The 21,381-nt window shown below is 34.9% G+C and overlaps 1 protein-coding gene across 1 annotated transcript; it reads right to left on the reverse strand.

Moving 5' to 3' along the window:
- Window positions 1–378: 378 nt before the first annotated feature.
- Window positions 379–2,030, reverse strand: LOC149202294 (peroxidase 27-like). The gene is made up of 4 exons (XM_089399934.1): window positions 1,778–2,030; window positions 1,503–1,691; window positions 972–1,140; window positions 379–859 (listed from the first exon to the last, which is right to left on the reverse strand). Exons 1-4 carry the CDS (start codon window positions 2,000–2,002, stop codon window positions 456–458), a joined length of 987 nt encoding a protein of 328 aa, XP_089256060.1. The 5' UTR covers window positions 2,003–2,030; the 3' UTR covers window positions 379–455.
- Window positions 2,031–21,381: the final 19,351 nt, after the last annotated feature.

The following is a 21,381-nucleotide window of genomic DNA, read 5'->3' on the forward strand; positions in this document are numbered from 1 at the left end:
TTAGGTTACGATAATATGATTAATAATTAATATGAAAAATGAGATCTTAACTTCTTAAGCCTTCTTCAAAAGCCATCTATATTAATAAGCTTGGACTTACTTCAAAACTGTCATATCTAATCATAACATCTACTACTTCAAAAAAAAAAAAAAGGTATTCGTGTTTTCGTTTGAACCATCTCACCCATTTAAAACATGATATTTTCTAATTGTGTCTACCCAACATCAAAATCTCGAATGGAAACCCAATTTCAGTTAAAGGATTTATTTATTCATGGACGTGCAGACTTCACACACAAAGATGTTCAACGCCAAATGCCACTCTTTTTTATGCTTGTTGAGGCATTATCACATAAAAAAATGTCCAAAACAATGCAAAGTGGCATTGAGTTTCAGGTCTGTTGATTCATTATCTAGTAGGCATTATTTATTTGGTTGCCAGCTAGGGGTGTTCTTCAGTTTACAAAGGCGCAATGTTTTCTGATTTCCCCGGCACTCCCACGGAGCACTCCGATTTCTCCCATCTTCTGGATCGAGTATTTGAAATCGTCAAAAAAACTATTCTCCTTCAACTGTTGCTCAACAATTACTTTTGAAATATAATTGGTAAGAAGCGCAGCATCTGATTGGAAGAGTCCTCTGTGCGATTTCAGATTGCTGAAATAATCACTGTCGAAGGTGAGGGGACTAGCAGGATCCATTGGCACTATCGTTGTGTTGTCCGCTAAGCTTTTGCACTTACGTTTGAGCTCCTCTGCGTAGGACTTATGGAGAGAAGGGTCCATGTCTCCTTTCCCTGTGAAGTTGTAGAGTCTGTTGCTGAACGAATTGCAGTGACCGATTCCGATAGTATGCGCCCCTGCAGCAGTAGACGATCAATATCTAATTTGTTAGATATGGTAGCAGAATTGCGGGATCGAGGGAAGAGTTAAGTTACACTAGTAAAAACATATTTTTAGGATTAGAGATACCGGATAGAACAACTAGGTCTTTAACGTTAAGTCCTTTGCGGGCAAAAGAGGCTTTAAGCTCGGCGAAGTTGAAAACGGGCGCAGGGATATTGTGATTCAAAACTTCGTTTGCCCTGGATATCCTTCCGTCCCTGCGACCTGTCTTTACTTCCCAGTACGGTCCTTTACTCTGCATACATATTGTCAAATGTAAAAACTCTGCATCACAATGATACCTTAGAATTACTAGCCTAAGAGATAATTTCAACTCCAAGTCTAATTATCTTGATGATCTCGATCGTGGATTTGGAAAATATGATCTAGATTGCACATTTTGAGAATATTTTAGATCAGAATGAAATATTTTTAAAAATATTTTATATCAGAATGAGATCTTTTCCATTCCAAAATATTCTGGATATCAAAAATCAAGATAACTTCGGTGCTGACTACAGACCATCTCATTTCCGATCTTAAACCCAAGAAGACGAACACGATGAAAAGAAAGATTAATATTAGTGCTAGTGCAGGATAAAAAAATGTATATATTACCGCAACAACAGCATCTCGAGCAGCAAGTGAGACAATGTCAGCACAAGACACCACTCCTGGACATATTTTTTCTAACTCAGCTTTGGCATCGTCTATAACTTCAAATCCACGAAGGGAGAGATTGGGAATTGCATCTTTTTCTGCCTCGTTCTTTTTCGTAGAGTTTAACAGAACCGATCCATCGCAACCCTGCGGTAACACTCAGTGTTGAATTCAGTAAATTTGCTAATACCAATCAATATAATCAATAAACATATATATTCACAAATACATACCCTGACAAAGCAATCGTGAAAGTGCATCCTCAGAAGAGGAGCCGCCAGAGTTTCATCTTTCTTTATGTATTTCTTTACTACTTTTTCAACCGTGCTCTCGGCCGATGGGCAACAACTTTTGTAGAAATCATACCTCAGATATCCAGCCTCACACCATGTCACTGAAAATAATATTGCAACTCCCAACAAAACGACAATATTGGCAACAAATGCCTTACTCGTCATCTACGTATTACACAAACTCTCAGGGACTTTCTCTTGACTCTGCTGTCCATGTATGGAACCATAAATGAATTTATAGAACTTTGGGCTATGAGAATTGCAATTGCCGTGAGATAACCAAACCGCCCCTCCAACATGTTTTGACGCAGTCAAAACAATATTATATTTCAAAACGTATTATATATTTGGTCGACAACTTGTTTTAAAAGATAGTTTAACCAAGTCAAATAATAAATATTAAATATCATAATACAAATTATAACTCGGTCGTCTTTGGTGTTATGTAAAGGATAAAGGATAATTGCTTCGTCAAAATATGAGTGGTCTGTTTTGGCTTAATTATGACAGAGATACAATTATTTAGATTTAAGACCATCCAGATTGAAACCGTCTTTTAATTTTAAAATACTCTAAATTAATCATAAGAAGACAAAAGATCTTTTTAAAGTCATATGGTGATTTGAAGCGTGAAGTAAAATGATGTCACAGACCTAGTTAGTGTTTTGTTTTTTTTAAACATCTGTTTAAACTTTAATAAATATGCGTTGCAATTAGAATTTGATGTTGTGCATTTACACTATTTAAAATTGCAATGTAATTTTTATGTGGATTTTTAATATATTTATAAAATATTTTTATATTCAAAATTGCTTAGTTCTTTTTCATTAGATTATGGATTAAGAATTTTATTACCAGACAAATAGTAAGTGTATTAATGCTTATCCTTTTCAATAATTAATTTATTTCAGATTCAAAATTAAATAAATTCAACGATGAGTATAAGTGTATTTCTTATTATACATGTTACAACAAAGTATATAGCGTTAATTCAGCCATTATATCTATCCACGAGTCGAAGATCCTAAATGTACTTGCAAACTTTGCAGCAGGTACTGGTGGGATGCCGTGTAAAATAGTTAATTTTTTGCGTTCTTTGGCAGGCTGGTTAAATTTGCCGTTTGGAAAGTTTTTAAAATGTATTAAAAACCAAATCGACTTTGCAGCAGGTACTGGTGGGATGCCGTGTAAAATAGTTAGTTTTTTGCGTTCTTTGGCAGGCTGGTTAAATTTGTCGTTTGGAAATTTTTTAAAATGTATTAAAAACCAAATCGAATTTATGTCTGAAAAATTCATGGTCTAACAGCAGACTATATCAACATTAGTTTATAATAATATTATACGGTGTAGTTATAAGATGGCAAGGAAAAGAAGGGAAAAAAGAAAACAAAAGACATACATCATGCAAACAAAATCATTGGGCACCAAAAAAAATAATACATTACGTCTCAAGTCATAAATGTCATAGTTGCTTGGCTTGGCGTGCAATTATATTCGGTGTAACTTGGTCGTATGATAACGATCAAAATATATTCTATAAAAGCATAGGATGCATGAGCAATTATATTTATGCTCTAACCTGGACATTTTCATGCTGTCGTTAGCAATGTATGTCAACGTTAAAAATATATTCTATAAAAGCATAAGATACATGAGCAATACTTCAAATGAACTATGGTTTTCACATCGTAAAAAAGGAGAGAAAGATGATGGATCATAAAGTTGGTGCATAATAACGAAGACTTTGTTTTATTCTTTTAAGGATTGAAATTGAAATTGATCTCCTAAAAACTACTACATCCATGTTCACGCTTTGGTTCATTGTTTTCCAAATGGATTTATGTTTATAGTTTTATATTTAAAAAAATAGGTTGGTGTATAAATAAACATGCGACGATGTTAAAAGTCAGAGTTAAAAAGGATTCCAACTATACAATGTAAATGGAATACAAGATTAAAGAGATTGTTAATTTATATTATTATTGTTATCATAGCTATGCAATATAAATGTAGTAGAGGATTAAAGAGATTGCTAATCATTGTTATGATAGTTATGTAATGTAAATGTAATAGAGGATGAAAAAGATTATTAATTTATATTGCTATTTTTATTATATATAAAATATGATTTAATTATAATTATAATAATATTATAAATTTTGATAATAGCTAATAATAAAAATATATTTTTAAAATTTAGAAATATTTAAATGTTTATTTTATAAAAAGTATATGAGAATTTTGAAAGTAATTAACATTATTGATAACCTTTTATAAAAAAATTACTATATATTGTTATTTTTTACCATATATAATACTAATGCTCCAATATATTTGATATAATCATATCTATATATGTTTATATAGTTGAGAATAATTAATATTATTTTGTTATTAATGGAGAAAATAGTTATGTTGTTGTAACTTTCTCCCTAGTTTAGGATTAGTTCCTATAGTTATGGGGTTTGGGTGCAACTTCCTATTTCCTAGTATTGTATTTAATGATGTAATCTTTGATTGATTGTGAATAGAGTGGACGAGAGTGATCTCTCATGTTTGATGAGTGTAGTCTCCATGTGCAGGCCACACCTGAGAGCTACATCTCTTTCTTTTCAATTCTGTTCACATTTTATCTTGGTATCAAAGCTCAGATTGAGTGAGCCTGATCTTTTGTCACCTGTGAGGCTGAAGTGCCTGTAGTAGCTAGCTTGCCTGTGTGGCTGGAATAGCCTGTGTGGCTTGAAGTGCCTTTGTGGCTGTGTGTACACGAGAGCTTTGTGCTCGATTGAGCAGGTGGACTGCAGAACACCTGGCTCGGACTCGAAAATTTTGGCGCGGATTTTGCACGGATTGGCGCGGATTTTGCGCTGACAGTCGCGCCAGAAGAGGAATTAGCGCGGATTTTGAGGAATAAACTGCGCCAGAGCGCCAAAAAGCCCGATTAGCGCAGATTTTTTGCTCGGGGTAGCGCCAAGGGATCTGCGAATAGATTGAACTTCGTTTGGCGGTTTGCCAGCGGTGCAGTGGCGGTTTGCAAGCGGTGCAGATCGGCTGAGTTGTAGATCCGTCTGGAAGAGACAGATCGGGAAAGCGCCAGAGGAGATCTGCGAGAAACCTCGACTTCGTTTGGCGATCTGCAGGGAGAGCAGGATCGGCGAAGTGGCAGATCAATCCGGGAGAGGTGGATTGGATCAATTGTGATTAGATCATTGTTTCGGCTGTGTTGAAAATGCCGAATTTGCTCATTGGAACGGGAGTGCCAGACACTGCAAATTGGTGGCAGAGGTGACAGATCGATCTGACAGGTATTGTTTTTTGTTGTTGTTAAGTAGATTCACAATGAGTAATACGATGGAATCTTACCTTAACGAGTCTGGTAAACTCAACGGGTCTAACTTCACGAATTGGAAGTTTAAGATCCAGACCCTGCTCGAAGGTGCGAACGCTTGGACTATAATGACAGGCGATGAGCAGAAGCCCACTGCGAGCACGCAGAAGGAAGACTGGGAAAAACGAGAAAACAAGGCCAAAGTCCTGTTGAAGATGTTTGTGAAAGACAATGTCATTGCACACATCAGAGACTGTAAAACGTCCGCAGAGATTTGGACGAAAATCAAGAATCTGTATGAAACCCAGAATACAAACAGAGTTTTGGCTCTGAAAAGAAAGCTATTTTCAATGAGGATGGACGAAAGGGAGTCTGCTACTGCATTTGTCACGCGAATTAAGGATGTTAAAGACAGATTCGTGGCCATTGGAGTGGCGGTGGCTGATGAAGATCTTGTTGCAATTACAATGAATGGGATGCGTGATGATTTCCAAACCTTCATCACTGGAGTCTCGGCAAGGGAGAAAACACCCACGTTTGATGATCTCACTGCGATCTTGCATCAAGAGGAGGAGCGACGACAGAATCTGAATCTGAACCCCCAAACTGACGATCTTGCGCTGGTGGCAAAACGACGACTATCCAAAGGGAAGCAGTCACAGCAGCAATCAGTCCAGAAAGGAGGAACAACACATAAAAATCACTGTCATAAAGGTATGCTTGCAAATCATTCTGAAAAGAAATGCTTTTATTGTGGAAAGAAGGGTCATATACAGAGAGATTGTTATTATAAGAAGCAGGCTGATGAGGCAAGGAGGAGACAGGTAAATCCAAAACACAGAGGATATTTTGTTGAAGAAGAAGACTTCAGTCATGAATTTCGACTGTTCACAGTCGACTGTGCCCTTTCTGCATCAAATGAAGATGACATCTGGTATGTCGATTCTGGAGCATCCTCTCACATGACAGGTAATAAAGAATTTTTCGACAGTCTTGAAGAAATTATAAATGGATCAAAAATATATCTAGGGGATGATAATGGATATCAGATTAAAGGTCATGGGGTGATTTCAATTAAGTTACCAAATGGAAAAATTAGTCACATTTCAAATATTTTATATGTACATGGAATAAAGAAAAACCTGATATCTGTATCCATGATGGCTGATCAAGATATGCATGTCGAATTCTTCAAGACTCACTGTGTGATAAAGGATTGCAGGAATGAAATTGTTGCAACATGCATGCGAGTTGGAAGCCTATATAGATTGGATGCAAAAAGTATATCAAAGCAAGCCATGGTTGTAGGAGAGTCGACAGCTGAACAACTCTGGCATCAAAGGTTTGGTCATCTGAATCTGCATGATCTCATGTTGTTACAGAAGAAAGGTATGGTCGAAGGTCTCCCCATCTTCCGTAACATTCAGTTAAACTGTGAAGGTTGTGCCTTAGGAAAGATGCACAGAGAACAGTTCGTTGTGCATGATAGGAGGAGGCAAACAGAAATCTTAGAGCTAGTGCACACTGATGTATGTGGTCCTCTGCAGACAAGGTCGCTAGGGGGAGCATACTATTTTTTGTTGTTTACTGATGACTGCACTAGGTATTCATGGGTTTATTTTTTAAGCAAGAAAAGTCGGACTTTCCAATGTTTTATAGAATTCAAAACCCTAGTGGAAAGACAGTTTGGAAAAAGTATTAAAATTCTCCGATCTGATCAAGGAGGAGAATACAAATCAAAGGAATTCATGAAATACTGCAAATCTCACGGGATTGTTCAGCAGTATACAGTGCCGCACAAACCATAGCAAAACGGTGTTGCAGAGCGTAAAAACAGAACCCTGGTAGAGTGCGCAAGGAGCATGCTGCAAGGTAAGGGTCTATCTAATACATTTTGGGCAGAAGCAATAAATACTGCTGTATATTTGAAAAATAGAAGTCCTACTAGGTTTCTTGGCTTCAAAACCCCTTTTGAAGCCTTGTATGGATTTAAACCAGCAGTAAATCACTTAAGAGTCTTTGGGTCAAAGGCATTTGCACATGTACCCAAAGCTGATAGAAAGAAACTAGACCCTAAGGCAGTCAAATGCATCTTTGTTGGTTATGGCACATAATTTAAAGCATACAAACTGTTCAATCCTGAGTCTCGTAAGACATTTGCAAGTAGAGATGTAGTCTTTCATGAATAGGTACAGGAAAGGAAAGTTGATGTTGAAGATGATTAGCACATTCCATTGCTGTTGGAGGAAAGCAGCGAGGATGAAAGGGAGCAGGAACAAGAGCAAAAAGAAGAGAATGAAGAAGAACAGCAACAAGGTGAAAGAGCAGGCCCAATTATTGCAGAAGAAAACAAATTTGAGGTAAGTCCCCTACCAAGAAGGTCAGGTTGGAAGACTCAATTACCATTGAAGTTGAGAAACTATGCGTTGATGTCAAAGTTTTTGAACATTATAGAGCCCTCTAGTTATAAAGAAGCTAGTCAATTTGAGGAATGGAGAGCTGCAATGAATGAGGAGATGGAATCAATTCTTAGAAATAATACTTGGGAATTAGTAGAGCTGCCTAAAAATAAAACACCTATAGGAAGCAAGTGGTTGTTTAAACCAAAAATGAATGCAGACGGAAGTATAGATAAGTTAAAAGCTAGGTTGGTTGCAAAAGGATATTCACAGAAGGAAGGTATAGATTTTGATGATACTTTTGCACCTGTAGCAAAGCTAAATACAATTAGAATGCTTATTGCTTTAGCTACTAAATGTAATTGGGAATTACACCAGCTTGATGTTAAATCTGCATTTTTAAATGGTGATTTAAAAGAAGAAATTTACTTAGTACAACCAGAAGGATATGTAAAGCAGGGGCAGGAACATCTTGTTTGCAGATTGAAAAAGGCTTTATATGGTTTAATGCAAGCACCCAGGTCTTGGTATGAAAAGTTTGATTCTTTCTTTGTAGAGTATGGTTTCCATAGAAGTTTAAATGACCCAAATTTGTATACCAAGTACAATAACCAGGGGCAGATTATTTTGATTTCTCTATATGTGGATGATATGATTTTAACAGGAAATGCAGATGACTTAATTAGAGGAATCAAAAGGCTCATGGCACAAGTCTTTGAAATGAAAAATCTTGGAAGCCTTAACTATTTTCTAGGATTAGAAGTATTCAGAGATACTGGGCAAACTTTCCTTACTCAAGGGAAGTATGCGAGAAATCTGTTGGAAAAGTTTGGTATGGATCAGTGTAGAGCAGCAGCAACACCTTTGCAGCAGAATTTGAAATTGAGTAGTGACGATGGCACTAAGGAGGTAGATGCCACAATGTACAGACAGCTGGTTGGTAGCCTTATATATCTTACAACAACCAGACCCGACTTGGCATACTCAGTTAGTGTATTAAGCCAATTCATGTCAAAACCGCGTGAAAGTCACTGGACAGCAGCAAAAAGCGTGTTGAGGTATCTTTGTGGTACTGTTCATTTTGGTATTTTATACACTGATGTATCTGATGTTACTCTAGCAGGTTTTTCAGACTCAGACTGGGCAAGTAACCTGGATGATCGGAGGTCCATCACAGGTTATGCATTTAACATAGGTTTCGGGGTAATTGCATGGAGCAGCAAGAAACAAAGTACTGTATCCTTGTCGTCATGTGAAGCTGAATATCAAGCATTGTGTGCAGCAACATGTGAAGCAATCTGGTTGAGGAGACTTCTTAACGATGCAGGAAAAGAACAGAAGCAACCCACTTCTATCAAAAGCGACAACCAGAGCACTATCAAATTAGCATACAATCCAGTGTTTCATAAAAATGCCAAACACATAGACACCCAGTTTCACTTTGTTAGAGAAAAAATACAGTCTAAAGAAATTGCTGTTGAATATTGTAAAACTTGTGACAATGTGGCTGATATTTTCACAAAGCCTCTTGCACGAGTGAAATTTGAATTTTTTAGAAAGATGCTAGGAGTTCAGGAGAACCCTTTCTCCATTAAGGGGGGGAGTTGAGAATAATTAATATTATTTTGTTATTAATGGAGAAAATAGTTACGTTGTTGTAACTTTCTCCCTAGTTTAGGATTAGTTCCTATAGTTATGGGGTTTGGGTGCAACTTCCTATTTCCTAGTATTGTATTTAATGATGTAATCTTTGATTGATTGTGAATAGAGTGGACGAGAGTGATCTCTCAAGTTTGATGAGTGTAGTCTCCAGGTGCAGGCCACACCTGAGAGCTACATCTCTTTCTTTTCAATTCTGTTCACATTTTATCTTCTATTTGTTCATGATTATTTTTTGTGTTATATGTTAATGGATGATTATTACTTTTTTACTAACTATATATTAGGTTTATTCATTTCTCAAATAATACCAGGTAGGTATAGGTAGGTCTATTAGATGATTATAGACACATTACATTCACTAATTCTTTAGTTACATTAGAATCATCCCCCTTGTATTTTTTATCATCAAAACATGGGATGAAGTCATATACTATGATATGTTATGTAAAATACTCTAGTCAACTCATATCAATCAATACTATCCATCCATCCTATTGATATGGAAACATGCGGTCCAATTTCTTCCTTGCCACCTCAATCTTGATTCTTGTTGCTCTTTTCATGTGTTTTCGTCACTATGCTAGTATAAAATCTTTATGTATTACTTTTAGTCCCTTATGCACATCCATACTAGTTTCCTTCCAAGTTCTCGGCTCATAAATAATGTTTTTATCATGTTCATTACCTTGACTTCATGAATGCTATTTGTCTAGGTGTCGTGGTTGATTATATACATTAGTCTAGGGTATCAGTTATTATTTCTTGGAATCATCAACATGGTGTTCAATTTAGTCATTTAGCTACATAGATTTTCTTCATTTTTATACTCTTCGTATGAATTTTCTTCATGCACTTTTATTATTCCTTCTTCTCATAAAACCTTGGAATCTTCATTTGATGTGTCAACTCGAGCCATAATTAGTTTTTCTGCAAGAATATCTTCAAGTTCTTATTCCGTGCCTTCAGGTTTAGTAAGATAACTACCATGCAATGTAATTTTTTCTTATACCAAAGCATTAAAAAAATCTTTTGCATATGGATATTAAATTTACTAACTAATTGCATCCAAGGATGTCTAGAACCATTATCCACATAATCCATATCGATAACATAAACATCAGAATGAAAGACATAGGTATACATGTTAGTCTTCAAATCCTTCAAAATTTTAACATCCTCACTCTCAACTTGCATGTCTTTTGAATATTGTTTTTGATAGCGTGCTATCGTTTAGCCAAGTTAACATTGATGAAATAATGCTTACTTATAATATATAATAACTTTTCGTATGAATACATACATGGACCTACAATAATAATTTTATGCATTGAAAAAAATCTTGGTGCTACCTTTATCCCTCTACCACATAAGACCAACTATATAAAAATAATTGTTTATATGATTCATTTCAAATGCCTTTTATTTTGTTGAAGTTAAGAAAATCTCACAATATGATAGCATAATCTTGTAAAACCTTGCATAACCCAAGTCTCAAATTATTTTCTCATCTAGATGTTTCATTTCTTTGATGGAATATTCAATAGTGTTATGATCATACCATTTTGTGAAATAAACGTTACCTTCTATAACCCAAAAAATATACAAGGGTGTTGAATAAATAACTAATTTTCCAATGTAATTCCTTTATGTGGCTAGGGTTTGAGGTAGCTGATTTAAAATTAGCATAACCTCTACAACATCTCTCTAATTTCCTATTATCAAATCAATTATGAAATTGCATGGCCACTATACATTTATTGACATTGTTTTAGCTGAAATATAGGCATAGTATTAAAAGATATCTAGCTCACAATTCATAGTCATAAAAAACCCAAAAAAAATATTTTAGATCAATAGTATATCCATTTCCTAGATTCTCATAAGGATGTTTTTTTAACCTGAGTATTTTTAGAGGATCTTAGATATATAATTGGATTTATCATATCTTACAAAAAAATGATATAAATTTGAATGATATTGCCCCCTTTTCTCTAAAAAAACACTATTAAAATAAAAAAAACTTCCAATTTTTCTCGCAAGAAAGATCGTTGGCATAACTCAATATAATGATTGATATATAAAATATAATTTAACTTTATACGAAAACCTTTAAACTTCATATACCTAAACATTCACATAAAAAAGAACACAAGAATATAGACAAAAATCATTAAGTTAGGGTAACAATATCAATTACTTGTTATGTATGGAATCACTATATAAGTCATGCTTAATAAATAAAATGGCATCAAACAACCAAGATACATAAAATGGCATCAAACAACCAACATACATAAGACAATAATAGTGTTGTGTTCTTATACCTTCTCATAGTATTTGTGGGATTTATGCCAATTACCCCCTTACTATTTTATTATTTTCTAACTAGTAAACCAACTTATTAGCAAATAATCCTATTGCATGACTATGGTCACATTACATTCTTTATTCCCTTGGGTAACTTCTTAGATGCCCAATATTATTCTCCCAGACAAATTGCAATAATAAATAATCAATATAAATATGACCTAAATTGTCTTATTGGACTAAGAGATTGAATGTGAGCCTCACACCACGATAATTAAAATAATAAACGAATCTCAAAAATCCTAAAAATAAGTTGAAAAGTAAATATAAAGAGTACAAGTAATGAAATTGGCATCGTGAAAATGTCTATAAATGCAAAAAGATACAAAGTGGTAGTTATATAATTAGATAAAAAATAATAAATACCACATCAAAGGAAATTGAAATAAACCTATAAATAATTTACAGAAAATAGAGAAATAGAAAATAGAGAAATAGAAGAAAAGTTATTGAAATTTTACAATTATGAGTCTTCATGATACTCTAATTACCGTTATACTCAAATGCCACATATCAACTATACCTAAAATGTTGGAATGGTTTTTAATGTTTAAATAAATTGTACCCTCCACCCATTCACAAAATGCTATTTTGCTGAATAAAAAAACTAATAGAAATGTCTTAACTTGTGCTCTTGTATAATAAGAGGTATGAAATTCATGGAAAAGCTAAATTTCAATGTTTCTGCTAGATTATTTTAATATTTTCAAAAAATACTTAAATAAATTAATGGGGGTTGAAATGTTGAGATCAATAAAAACTACCGATGCTATAAGGCAACAAGTCCCTCTCTTTAGGGAACTATAACCATTGCATAAGTGGTATGATGCAACCTAAGCCGCACATACTCACCGTACAAATATAAAATTCATGTCATATACATGTCTTAGGAATTTTAATATTCCTGTTCAGTAAAACCTTCCATAACCCAAGGTTTAACTCTGTTTAATTAAATTCTCAAGCAGAATCTAATAAATCACATCTTAATCAGATTATACCCACATATTTTTCTTATCGTCCGATTCACAACAAACCTGACCAATCACCGTCAACCGTTTGTGACATAGCTAATGTATTTATTTCAACGTTGGACTTTTGTGTGCCCCAAATCTTCACCGTCGATCTGTCTCGTCTTATCCAATGACTATCATGCAATAACTCGCACCAACTAGCCGACCGATCTCCACAATTTATTTCTCCTACCTCAATCCAACGGTGATCACATAATCTCGTATGAAATCTTGCATGACCGATCTCAGGTCGAGAGCGCATGAGAAAAGTAGTTTTCCCGTGCTACGTCTCAACCCCTCTGGTTAATCGCATGAAATCGTACAATACCATTTACAGCTTTTAGGGTGTGCGAGATACTGCTTACACCTTGCGAAGACCTCTCCATCCTTCTGCTAACACGTGGTTTTAATCTGATCCATTCACTCTTGACTTCATTTTGTGCAACTAAATCCTAGCCGTCTATCTCCCTCACTCTTGTTCATTGATCTTATATCCAACGACTCTGCTTCACTACTACATTCTTCTGCATCTCACCGTGTAATAATCTTCTCACTTCTCTGTTTGTGTATGTATTCTTGCCTTATGGTCTTCAATTGTTTTGATCCCAATCTTCAGCTCCGTTACTTCAATGCTTCACACCATTACACTTCCTTCATAAATTCTTAGGTTTTTAAGAAACCTTGTAGTTATACCTTCTCTCTAACATTAAAGGTTTTCTACAATACTGTCTCTATGCAAGCCCATAACACCGTTCTCTATTTTGTCTCTGGTTCTGCACACCTACAAATCTATTTTACGCAGATTTATTCTAATCAACACACAAATTATAATTCAATTACTCAATCCACACTTGAATAATTTAGAATTAAAATCTCTATGTATATATAAACAAATAATTACATAATGAGTCTTTCTCTCTCTTTGTCCTGATTTTCTAATCAGTGGTCTTCTCCATTCTTGTCCATCGGCTTACAGTCAAACCCTATCTAATCCTCGAACTCTAATTCCCTAAATCGTTAACTCTCTAACTAACTAATTCTCTCTATGCCTTTTAGGCTTAAATTTATACAAAAGGTTATGTAACCCATTTCCTAGTTTAGATCCATAACCTTCTCAACAAAATCCTAAAATCTCTTCTTTATCTCTAAGGATCCTCTCTAATCCATAAAATCATCAACTAATTTCTAATATAAGCTTTATCAATCCCTATGAGCTCTCGATTGTCCTAGTTCTCTCATGTTATCCAACATTCGATAACATTTACAAAATCCAGCCAATATCTAATTAATTCTTATTCTAAATCACTCAAAACATTAATAATTACATTAGTTTGATACATAGGAATCCAACTTCTTTGAAAATGCAAGACCCCTTAAGTTAACTAGAATACAATGAAATTTCTTAGCTCAATGCTCCTACATGAGACTTTGAAGGTTAAAATAATCATGATCTCGAGATCATGTGCTTTCGACCTTTGTCCTCTTGGATCCCATACTTTATTCTATAATTTATCTTTGGTTGCTGCTATTGTTTGTTTATGTTCTCCACGTCTTCACATTTTATGTTGCTTTGCCCCACTAGCTATGCTTTCACAGTCTATTGTTGTCCTTCTCTCGCTGTTGCTCTGCCTCCTTATTGTTGTTTTCTTCTGAGGGACCTTCATCATCAATCTTATTATTCTTTCAATCTCTATGTCCAATTTATCTTTTGAATAATAATTACTTTTCCATTTGATTATGTACTTTGTCCACTCATCTTCAAACCATTGTTTACTCTCTTCTCTTTGAATTTGTTGGATTCTTACCACTGCCCTTTCATCCTTACCCTCTTGTGACTTTCGAAATAACCTCTATTCAATATCCATATATTTACTTTCAAGAAATAAATTATCCTCCAATTCCCTTTGTACTTGATTCCTCTCAAATACATCACTATGTTGTTCATCAATTCCAGCATATTTTCCTTTCTCTTCCTTGAAAACCCTTAGTAATTGTCCTTCACTTCCTTCACTAATTCTGAAAGTCAATTTAACTTCTCCAAGCGCAATATCTTCCTGCTTTTCATCTTCCTCATTAGTATCTCTAACCTGACAACTTCCAGTCTTCTTCAATTCTAAAAATGACTCTTCAACTTGAAACATGTTTCTCTTATCTTCATCAAATCTTGTAATCATAAAACAATTATCAGAATTAAAAATATAAGGCCTCATTACCTTTTCCTTCTATGGCAACATCTCAGTATGCTACTCTGATTTTTCCTCCAATTCCTTTGTCAACACATCAGTATGTTGATTTAAAATCTCCTCCATATCATTTGTTTCAATGATATCTCTCTGCTTTGATTCACAAGAATGAACTGCTTCTTGTGTAATGTCAATTTGTTGAACTGTTATTACCATTCTCTTTTCCTTATGATTGTCATTCATGAAAATTTCTTTGCCTTCCTTTTCCAACAATTTATCCTGAGTATACATCCTCTGCTTTTCCAACATTCTTCTTTGAAAATCTAACTTTCTATATAACTTAATAATTTCAATTGGAATAGAATTTGGAAAATTTACACAATTTTCCATACCTTCCTTTGTTATTGACGAATCATCAGATGTCTTTTCTCCCTTTGTTAAATATTTTGCATAGACTATATCCTTCATATCTCCTTGCTACTCTGAATCCTTCATATGATTCAAGCCCTCTCTAGATTCTTTCTCGACCTCTTCATTACTTTAAGAAAGTAATGGACCATATTTGGGTTCGCATACATACTCATTTAATCCGAGTAACTCTTCCTCTATTTTAGCATTCACTCTTTGCTCCCATTTTACTTGCAATCTATGCCATTTGACTCTCCTTTTCATAATCCATTTATGCCTCTCATCTTGCTTATTCATCTGCAACATCTCCATCAACAACTCAAGATGGAAATTTATCTCAGCTTTCTCTATTTTGTAATGACCTTCAGTAGTCAACCTTTCTTATTCTATGAACTTTATCTGTTCACTTGTCAACTACACCTAGGCATCCCCTTTTAGCAAGTCTCTGTAATTGCCCTTCATCAAGATTTTCTCCTTAAACCTGATCTATGGTTCTATACCTCTAGAACCATCTCCTTGTCAAGCTCCTCTTGACTCATCTATTTCCTACTGATTGCTTTAGAACCCTTTTCCTTCATCTTGTAGCCTTCTTCTCCCTTGGAAATTCTACCCACATCCTCTGTGGAACTGCCTTTATGCTCTTTCTATGAGATGCAACAAAAAATCTACAGTAACAAGTCCTCCTTGCTACCTGATACCTCATAAAGATTCTCTCCTTTGAGCTCAATCTTTCAGCATCTCTCTGGTTCTCTCTTCGTTAGAACCATTTGAGCACTCTTGGCTCTAAGCTACTGCAATCTTCTCACTTTCTTCTATGGCTACCTATACGACAATATAAAGACCATACGCTTACAAATCCTCAACATATTTTCACCTCTTTGATCTATTTCAATCTGTAAAATATCATTAAATTATCAAAACTTATGCATTCCCTCTTTCCAACATCACCTGTCTTTGGGATCTCCATATCTGTTGGTCTTTACCATTCCTGTGAATATGATTCTGTAGTTTTGTCTTTGATCTCCATGCTTCCACTGTGCACTCTTTCAACATACAGTTGCTGCTATGACAATTAATCTTGAACAAGACTTCCATTCACATCGATTTGGATCTCATTCCTAGAATGATCAAAATGCATCCTTGCCTTTGAATAATGCTCTAAATCTAAACCTCAACAAATTAGAATTTACACATAGCTTTATTTTCTTTCTAGGCATCTATTTCACCAGCAATATCCAATCAAAACACAGCTCATAATTCTGCATTAATGGTTTGAATTTCAACAATACAATACCCTGCAAACATAACAAGTCATCTCTTCCTCATGAAATCTACATAAATATAGTATAAATATCACTTCAAACTTCATCAAAAGTTCCCTTCCTAGTAGAAAACAATATTCATTTATTATCGCAACCTACCACCTGTGATCAATCTTCATCATGCTTTTTCTTCCTTCTACTGCATAAAACCTGATTTACTATGATCATCCTTTCTACAACTCACTTAATTCATTGTTGGAACTATCAATTTCTTGTCTAAATGAGGAAAATAATTTATGTGCTTGTTACTCAATTTCCAAAGAACGCTTTGCTCTAATACTAAATGATGCAGCCTAAGCTGCACATACACATAGTAAGCATATAAAATGCATGTCATATACATTTCCTAGGAATTTTAGTATTCTTGTTTAGTAAAACCTTCCATAACCCAAGGTTTAACTCTATTTAATTAAATGATTAAGAGGAATCTAATAAATCACATCTTAATCATATTATACCCGCAGATTTTTCTTATCGTCCGATTCACAATAAACCTGACCAATTACCATCAATCGTGTGTTGCATAGTTGACATATTTATTTCAACATTGGACTTTTGTGCACCCCCAATATCCACCGTCGATCTGTCTCATTCGATCCAACGACTATTGTGCAATAACTCACACCAACTAGCCCGGCCGATCTCCATCGTTTATTTCTCCTACCTCAATCCAACGGTGATCGCGTAATCTCGTGTGAAATCTTGCACAACCGATATCAGATCAAGAGCACACGAGAAAAGTGGTTTTCCCATGCTATGTGTCAACCCCTCAGGTTAATCGCATGAAATAATAGAATACAATTTATAGCTTTTAGGGCGTGTGTGATATTGCTTACCTCTTGCGAAGACCTCTCCATCCTTCTGCTAACATGTAAATTTAATCTGATCCATTCACTCTTGACTTCATTTTGTGTAACTTAATCATAGCCATGTATCTCCTTCACTCTCGTTCATTGATCTGATTGACCCAACGACTATGCTTCGCTACTACATTCTTCTGCTTCTCACTGTGCAATAATCTTCTCACTTCTCTATCTGTGTATTTATTTTCACCTTACACTCTTCAATTGTTTTGATATTGATCTTCAGCTTCGTTACTTCACTCATTCGCAACTTTATGCTTCCTTCATAAATCCTTAGGTTTTTAGGAAACCTTGCAGTTATACCTTCATTGCAACATTAAAGGTTTTCTACCATACTATTTGTGTGCAAGCCCATAACATTCCTCTCTGTATTTCGTCTTTGGTTCTGCACACTTACCAACCTATGTTACACAGATTTATTCCAATCCACAAACAATTTATAATTCAATTACTTAATCCACACTTGCACAATTTAGAATTAAAATCTCTATGTATATATAAAGAAATAATTACATAATGAGTCCCTCTCTCTCTGGCCTGATTTTCTAATCAGTGGCCTTCTCCTTTCCTTTTCGTAGGCTTACAGCCAAACCCTATCTAATCTCTAAATTCTAATTCCATAACTCGTTAACTCTCTAACTAACTAACTCTCTTTATGCCTTTTACGGTTACATTTATATAAAAAGTAATGTAACCCATTTCCTGGTTTAGATCCATAACCTTCTCAACAAAATCCTAAAATCTATTCTTTATCTCTAACAATCCTCTCTAATCAACAAAATCATCAACTAAGTCCTAATTTAAACTTTATCAATCCCTATGAGCTCTCAACTGTCCTAATTCTCTCATGTTCTCCAACATTCAAGAACATTTACAAAATCCTGCCAATATTTAATTACTTCCTATTCCAATTCACTCAAAACATTAATAATTACGTTAATTTGATACATAGGAATCCAACTTCCTTGAAAACACAAGACCCCTTAAATTAACTAGAATACAATAAAATTGTTGAGCTGGATGCTCCTACATGGTAGATCTCATGTAATATAATATTCATCATTTCACAATGATTTATTAAATATGTGATTTATTAATGTGCGGATAGATTTATTAAAAGTGTGATTCGTCCACTTATTTCCACTTAATTCGATGGTTTCCATTGCCTCGTACCTCTCAAACGATTTAATTATTAATTCTATGAAAAATTATGGTTTTCCTACTCTGAACATTGAAGGAGTAAATGGCATGATCGTCCTTTAAATAATGCCTACCTACTACTCATGGGATGTCATAAATTTGAAAATCTAAGGATATAAACTCATTCCCGTGATATAAATTATAAGGGCTACCCATTAGATTGCAAATGATTCACATTGGGCTGGCATGAAATTGGAAAGGGTATTCATAGGAAAATAAAATTCATTCTAAATCTATAAATCATCATTTTCATTTTCTTTTGGAAAATTAATTTCGATTGTCAACCTCATACTAGAAACATAGGACATAAGGAGGTCCATAAGATAAATTTAGAAATATTTCTGACATGGCACAAGAAGAGTGATTTTAGAATATCTGCATGGGATCTGTCTACGACGGTATTATCTTACGAAATTCCAAGTGTCATTTGTGCACTTTTCGTATCAATGTAACGACATAGCCACCACAAATTTATGTAAGTCTCTCATAAAGTGCACTTTTCGTATCAATGTAACGACATAGCCACCACAAATTTATGTAAGTCTCTCATAAAGTGAAATATGTGGTTCATTTTCAGTAAGCGCATTGAGGATCTTGATCTCATAGTGAAATTCAAATTGAAAAAGCTATTATTTTGAAAAAGGTAATTGTAGTATGCTATTAATTTTCAGTAAATGCATAGTTGGAATTGATTTCCACATGAAATTCACATCAAGAAAGTAACCTTGGAGCTTTTCTATAACTTATTATATGGACACTTGCCATTAAAAACTAATACCTTGTCACTTGCAATTTGAATTTATATTTGGAGTAAATAAACTTGGATAATGCATGTGTTTATATTTATGTGATAGGTTATTGGAATTGGGTACTTTAATCCTTTTGATATGATGGTTTCAACTAAAATATGTCAATACATTCTCGTTATTGACATTCCATCAATGAATGAAATTTAAAGCCATAACTTCCTTGCATATCTAAATCATTTGTTTGAAACTTAAATTATTTTTTTACCAAATGATGATTAAAATTTTACTGTGCCTCTCATTTATCTCGTATATAAGGATTAACAAAAATGATATTAAAATAAACAATAAAAGGTATATGAAACAATATAGAGTGACAATTTTCCTTAGTTATCCCATCATTTAATCATGAAACGTTTATCTCCACTTATAAAGATTAACAAAAATAATATTAAAAGTAAAATAAAAAATATATAAAGCCACAATTTTCTTTCTATATAGACAACTTGGCATATGCAATTATCCCATCATTTAATCATGAAACACTTGATAGTTGGCATTCTCCTCCACTAGTGGAACAAAGTACTCGAAATCCACTACTTCAATTCAATAATTCAGATCACAATTATTTCCTACATCCAAGAGAATGTAAGCTCGGGATTGGGATTCGTGATTGTAGCGGTGGCTATGGCTATGACAACTGTACTATTTCTATGTGCGACTCCATTATATAGACACAAGGTTCCTCGACGCAGTGCCATGACTGGAATCACTCTAGTTGCAGTGGCTTCTACAAGAAAAAGAAATATCAACATGCCTTCCGACATAAGCTTGTTTTACGAGAAGGATGAGGATGTTGAGTTCATAAAATCCGGTCCCAAGCTGCTAGTGCACATAGATAATTTTCAGTAAGTTTTTACGAAGCTTTTCACATAAATTCAATCAAAACAATTCACCTGCTTTTCACAAAATTTGGAATGTGACCGTAATGGTACCAGACACTTGAGGATGGAATACTGATACAGGGAGAAGAAAAGAGCCAAACCCACGGTATGTTTTCCCAGTAACTCAAGTAGAGGAAACCAAGCTTATCTTAAGGCTAGCACCCATCTCGTTCTCTTGCTTAATCTTGTTAAACACACATGGACAGCAAAGACAATATGAAAGATAAAACATGCAATACATTTTTTTATTAACATGAGATATACATTTATAGTACAATATGTGACTCTTGGGTTTCAGATCCCAAGGTCTCTTGGACTGCTTTGGTCTATTCGACTTCCACACTAACCCATTTAGGATTAGGTGTCCAACATTCCCCCCCTTAATCCGAAGGGTTATGTATGAGTCCAAGAAGAGAGCTGTAATACAAAATGTGCAAAAAATGCATGGCAGCACTAGGCTGAATGTGCTCTATGAAATGTTGGTATAAAGGGAAGTGGTTTAAGGATGACCACCAACACTGGAACGCTTAGTGCAGTTCCCGGAACTCTTCCAAAACTGGCAAGAAACTGAAGTTTTCTGCTAGAGGAAGTGATCCTATTGTTTTAAAGAGGAAACCTTCAACCATAAAAGGGAGGTCTCACCCCCCATAAAAGGTAAAACTTCAACCTGAAAAGGGAAGTCTCAACCTGTGATGGTTTAAGGATAACCAACAACTCTGGAATGCTTAATGCAATTCCTGGAACTCTTCCAAAACTGGCAAGAAGCTGGAGTCTTCTACTAGAGGAAGTGTTCTCAATTGTGTTCCTGGAATGCTTCCGAAACTGGCAAGAAGCTGAAGTCTTCTGCTAGAGGAAGTGTCCCAGATTGCCAACTGAAGGCATGTTCAGGGGCATCTTTGTCGCTGGCTACAACTCTGAAACTGGTGTAGCAAGTTGTGGCTCAGGCTCGCTTGATGTGACTTTGAAGCTTGTAGATGACCATAATTTCCCCCCCTGTCAGATACAAGGTGAGAAGATGGAGAAAACTCAACTGCAAGACTGTTCAATATTCTGGAACAAGTTCTGACATGTGTTTGGAATATCTTCTTGGCTGTTGATGCCCATTGCCAAGA

Source organism: Pinus tabuliformis, chromosome 2_1 (assembly GCF_031772625.1).
Source record: "Pinus tabuliformis cultivar Carrire ecotype Pingquan chromosome 2_1, CPIR1, whole genome shotgun sequence".
NCBI classification, from domain to species: Eukaryota; Viridiplantae; Streptophyta; class Pinopsida; order Pinales; family Pinaceae; genus Pinus; species Pinus tabuliformis.